At 40.8% G+C, this 5,567-nt stretch overlaps 1 protein-coding gene across 1 annotated transcript in view; it reads right to left on the bottom strand.

The window, feature by feature from the left end:
* The window catches only part of PRKDC (protein kinase, DNA-activated, catalytic subunit), a 550,241-nt gene that overhangs the window by 342,714 nt on the left and 201,960 nt on the right, over positions 1 to 5,567 (bottom strand). The window contains exon 31 of the mRNA XM_007949066.1: positions 1,650 to 1,904. Within this exon, the coding sequence (XP_007947257.1) occupies positions 1,650 to 1,904 (255 nt within the window). The remainder of the gene's footprint in view (positions 1 to 1,649; positions 1,905 to 5,567) is intronic.

Here is a 5,567-nt window from a genome sequence, read left to right as displayed (position 1 = left end):
AAAAAAAAAAAAAAAAAAGACCAGGTTTGCTGGTCTGATAGAGCCTGTGAGACTCCTGAGACTATGGCCCCTAGCTATCCTTCAGCTCTAGAACTGAACTCACTCCTGTGGCTTCTAGGGGAAACACAGACAGGTACATGGACTGAACATTTATCAGGTAGATACACTACTTGGAATGATTGATCATGGAAGTAAAGGGCAGTGTATGCACAAGGAGATAGCTTGCCGGGTGTGAGTGTATGGGAGAGAAGGACACAGGGTAGAGGTAACCATGGGGAGGAAGTAGGAAGACAGTTGCTACATTGTGGAGAATTACAGTTAATGTCAAGGGAAAAAATGTGTATGAACTGCCATATGGAAAATGAATTTGCTCTGTAAGCCTTCACCCAAATCCCAATAAAAGTTAAAAAAAAAAAAAAAGTTTCACATTTTGACTTACTCTTCTGAATAAAATCTCTTGTTGAAGAGTCAAGGTTTCTCAGAACTCTATGAAATTTATTTTCCTGAATGAACCCTAACATGCATGCACATACGCAAATATACCCAGGACCTCAAGCATGTGTACACACAGGCATTTGCACAAGTGTGTGCACACATTACACATGTCCCACCTGCCCAGCTTCTATCACTCTCAAGCTTAAAAAGCCTGGTGTTTTTCTCCCAAATTCCCATTACACATACTTTATCTCTGACAAAATTAGTTAAAGACTGCCACAAAGCACGGCAGTGGGTGCTTCAACTAAATTAAGAATCATTTTAAATAATAAAACATGTTTTGACTCTGTGAGAGATTAGATGTAGGTCAGAATGCTGATACTCCTGGTCAGAGAATCCCAAAGAAGATAGTGCCAGGCTCCCTTCCCAGAGAGCTGGCCTGGGAAGCACACATGCCTGCCTCCAGAGAACTCCCTGTAGTCACTAAAAGAGGAAGAGACCTGCTAATGTTCTTCCCAACGCAGACTAAACCAAACCAAACTCACTGCCATTGACTCGGATCCAACTCATAGTGACCCCTCCTTGGGTTTCCGAGGCAATATCAGTACAAAAGTAGATTGCTCAATCTTCCTGCTGAGGAGTGGCTGGTGGGTTTGAACCACCAACTTTCTGGTTAGCAGGCAAATGCCTTAGGCACTACAAAACCAGAACTCCCAACACAGGCTAAGGAGCACACAAAACCTTCTGACTTGCATTCTGCTCTTTGTAAACAACATTGTTATTACCTTAAAACTAAACCAAGCTTAAAGAATATGGAAATATAAGAAAAATAAAGACATTCTAACAGAAACATGGAACAAGATCAGAGAGCCTCATGTCCAGAAGAACTCTTTTAAATGTACCATCACACAAACTAACATTTTCAAAAGTTATTTTCTACTGGGCGTCTAAAACCTGTGTACAGAGTTTGAGGAGCACAGGCTTTGGTTAGATATATGTGGCCTTGGTACTGTCTTCTATGTCATATTCCTCACTATGAGGTTCAAAGAGGATGCAGGGAAAGCACCTCACACAGCATTAAACAGGATTGGTTGTAACTGATGCTATCATTATAGGAGATTAAAAGCAAGCTGTCTAATCAAAGACTGCTTCCCTAGAGTTACTCCCAGCAGAATGAGAAAATACCTGTTCAGGTATAAGTAAGTTTTACTCACCCAGGACCTCAAGTGCTCCGATGGACTTCTCTCCAATAAAAGTGTTGTAGCATTCTAGTGCTGCCAATAGCATGTCCATCCATTGAAGGGTCACACGAAGACTAAAGGGCCCTGGGACATGGCCAAGAGTAGGCTGAGCAAGGATGCCAGAGAGATTGTCACTACTCCCTCCTCCCCCTTCAAACTGGTGTATAAGAAAAGAAATATCTTCTTTCTTGATAATGTCATTCAGCCACACAGAAGTAGATTTGTTGCCTTAAAAAAAATAATAAAATACAAATGAAACATTTCACCAAGAGGACATTCAAATAGCCACCAAACACAGGAAAAGATGTTCAAATGTCAGTAGCAATCAGAGAGATGAAAATCAAAACCAAAACGAAGTACTATTTTACTCCTGCTGAGACAGCTAACATTAAGGAAACACTGCAAAAATAAAAATAAACCAAACGGAGCTCTGGTAGCATAGTGGCTACGGCACTTGACTGCTAACCAGAAGGCTGGCGGTTCAAATCCACCAACCACTCCTCGGAAGGAAGATGGGGCAATCTACTTCCGTAGCGATACTGCCTCGGAAACCCAAGGAGAGGTCGCTATGAGTCGGGTCCGACTCGACGGCAAACAACAACAACAACAACAAACGGAAAATAATATATGTTGGCAAGGATGTGGGGAAATAAGAAATTTTATCGATTGCTGGTGGAAATGTAAAATGCTACACTGCTGTGGAAAACAATGTGGCAGTTCCTCAAAAAAATAAACACAGAACTACCATATGACCCAGCAATTCCACTTCTAGGTATATACACAAAAGACTTAAAAGAAGAGATGCAAAGAAAGATTTGTAGATCAATGTTCACTGAAGCACTTATTCACAATAGCAAAAAGGTGGAAACAGCATAAATGTCCATCAACAGCTGAATGGATAAATAAAATGGAATGGAATGGATAAATAAAATACAATGGAATACCACTGAATCAGTAACAGAAACAAAGGATTGATAGACGCTACAATATATATGGAGCTGGAAAACATTATGCTGAGTGAAATGAGTCATTGAGAAAAGGAAAAATTCTATATGACCTCACTTACATACAAAGATAAGAAAAAGAAAACATATAGAGACCAAAGTTTATTACTGGTTAGCAGAGGAAGGGGAAGGAGAGGCATGTAATGGTGATGGAAACATTGCTTTGATTATAGGTAGGGTTGCCCAGCCAGTTATTACAATTGCTGTCAAAAAGTTGTACACCTATAAAAAGTTGCATTGGGAAAAGCTGTGTGATAGATATACCCAGAAAAAACAAAAAATAGCTGATAAGAATGTTTATGTAAACCAAAAACCTCATGGTAATTTTTTCCTTCATTTGGAGGTTTAGGATCATGGTTGCATGGTACATTGAAGTTAACTGACCTAATAACATATTTAGTGTTACTTCTGCTCTACTTCCTAGTTTGCTGCATAGTGCCTGAGGTATGAAATGTTTAGAAGCAACCATCCAATTAACAGCAATTGGTCTCTATTTGCTTGGACCAACAGAAAAGAGTATAAAATTCTCATGGAATCCAGATTTTCTGAAGAAAAGAAGTTGAGTAAATGAGGACAAGAACACATACATGCACACTCATGTTCATTGCAGCAGTATTTATAATAGCAAAAACATGGAAACAACCTAGGTGCCCATCAACTAAAGAATGGATAACCAAACTATGGTACATACACACAATGGAATACCATGCAACACTAAAGAATAATATAGAATCTGCAAAAGAGCACATAACAGGATGAACCTGGAGGATACTACGGTGAGTGAAATACGTCAATCACAGAAGGACAGGTGCGGTATTAGTTCATTACTGTAAAAAGTCAAGGAGAGAGGGAGTTCGGTAAGATGGTGGAATAGGCAGAAAAACTACAACGAACCTCTTCAACAAAGAAAAGGGGAACCAATTAACACAGATAAAGAAGATAATCCTGGACCCCTGAGCTTTGAAGGGAAGGATATAGAAGTGGACTAAACTCTGACTGACAGAAGAATTTGCATGAAAATACAAAAAAAGGAGACATATGGAGCTGTGGGCTGGCAGCAATCCTGACAGCACAGACAGCTTGGATATTGCCCAGTGGTGTTAGGACCTAAGAATTAACCAAAAAATCAGCCCTGCTAGTCAGGGATTGAACGAAGGACTGCTCTGATGGCTGGGGAATAAAATGAAAAGCAGTGAAGAGCAAGACGCACGGAGCTGTGAACTTTTGCCTATCCAGAGAGTGCAGCCATTTTGAATGCTTACAAGCAATCTGACCATTTTGCATATTTAAAGTGACAGCATTCTCCCAGATTACAGGGACTTAACAACAGGCTCTACTAGCTGGGAAATGAAAGACATCCCAGACGCCCAGACTACTGAAAAGGTACGACATTCACCTTTTACTTTTATATCTCACACCCTCTTGGTGAACGGAGGTTCAGCCATCCCTCACTTCCACTCACCTTCTAGGATGGTAGGAATTCCATCCCAGTCTCTGTGCTTTGACAGAGACTGGGTACTCTGCCCTATCCTTTACAGATATTTTCTTTATTTTTTCTTTTCTTAAGTTTGTTTCTTTTTCTCTGTTCTAAAACTAGTCTATTATTATTATTATTGTCCGTTTTGTTGTTGTTGTTGTTAGGTGCAGTCGAATCATTTCCGACTCATAGCGACCCCATGCACAGAACGAAACATTGCCTGATACCGCGCCACCTCCACAATCCCTGCTATACTTGAGCCCATCATCACAGTCACCGTATCAATCCATCTCATTGAAGGCTTCCCCCTCTTTTGTCGACCCTCCACCTACCAAGAATGACATCCTTCTCCAAGGAATGGTCCCTTCTGACAACATGACCAAAATAGGTGAGAGGAAGTCTGGCCATTCTCGCTTCCAAGGAGCATTTCGGGTGTACTTCCTCCAGGACAGATCTGTTAGTTCTTTTAGCAGTCCATGGTACTTTCAGCATTCTTCACCAACACCACAACTCAAAAGCATCAACTCTTTTACAGTCTTCCTTACTCATTGTCCAGCTCTCACATGCCTACGAGGCGATTGGAAATATCATGACTTCTGTCAGCCACACCTTAGTCCTCAAGGAGACATCCTTGCTCCTCAGCACTTGAAACAGTTTCTTCGCGGCTGACTTTCCCAATGCTGCATGTCATCGAATGTCCTGACTGCTGCTTCCATTGGCATCGATTATAAAACCAAGCAACGTGAATTCTTTGACAGCCTCAATCTTCTCTCCATTTATTGTGATGCTGCTCATTGGTCCAGTTGTGAGGATTTTTGTTTTCTTTATATTGAGACAATAATCCATACTGCAAACTGTATTCTTCAACCTTCATCAGTAAATGCCTCAAATCATCCTCACTTTCAGCAAGCAAAGTTGTATCGTCTGTATATCTCAGGTTGTTAATGATTCTTCCTCCAATCCTGATGCCATGTTTTTCTTCATATAGTCCAGCTTCTCGGATTGATTGTTCAGCATACAGATTGAATAAGTATGGGGAAAGGATACAACCCTGATGCCCTCCCTTCCTGATTTTAAACCATACAGTGTCCCCTTGTTCCATTCGAAAGACAGCCTCCTGGTCACAGTACAGGTTCCTCATGAGTACAATCAAGTGCTCAGGAATTCCCATTCTTCTCAAAGTTATCCATAATTTGTCATGATACACACAATCAAGTGCCTTTGCATAGTCAATAAAACACAAGTAGACATCTTTCTGGTATTCTTTGCCTTGAGCCAAGATCCATCTGACAACAGCTCTGATATCCCTTATTCCACGTCCTCTTCTGAATCTGGCTTGAACCTCTGGAAGTTCTCTGTCAATATACTGCTGCAAACGTTTCTGAATTATCTTCAGTAAGATCTTCTGTG

This window comes from Orycteropus afer, unplaced genomic scaffold, assembly GCF_000298275.1.
Source record: "Orycteropus afer afer isolate SDZICR_OR568_19922 unplaced genomic scaffold, OryAfe1.0 scaffold00236, whole genome shotgun sequence".
Taxonomy (NCBI): Eukaryota; Metazoa; Chordata; class Mammalia; order Tubulidentata; family Orycteropodidae; genus Orycteropus; species Orycteropus afer.
The sequence above is the reverse complement of the archived record's forward strand: the minus strand, read 5'-3'. Positions and strand labels throughout refer to the sequence as shown.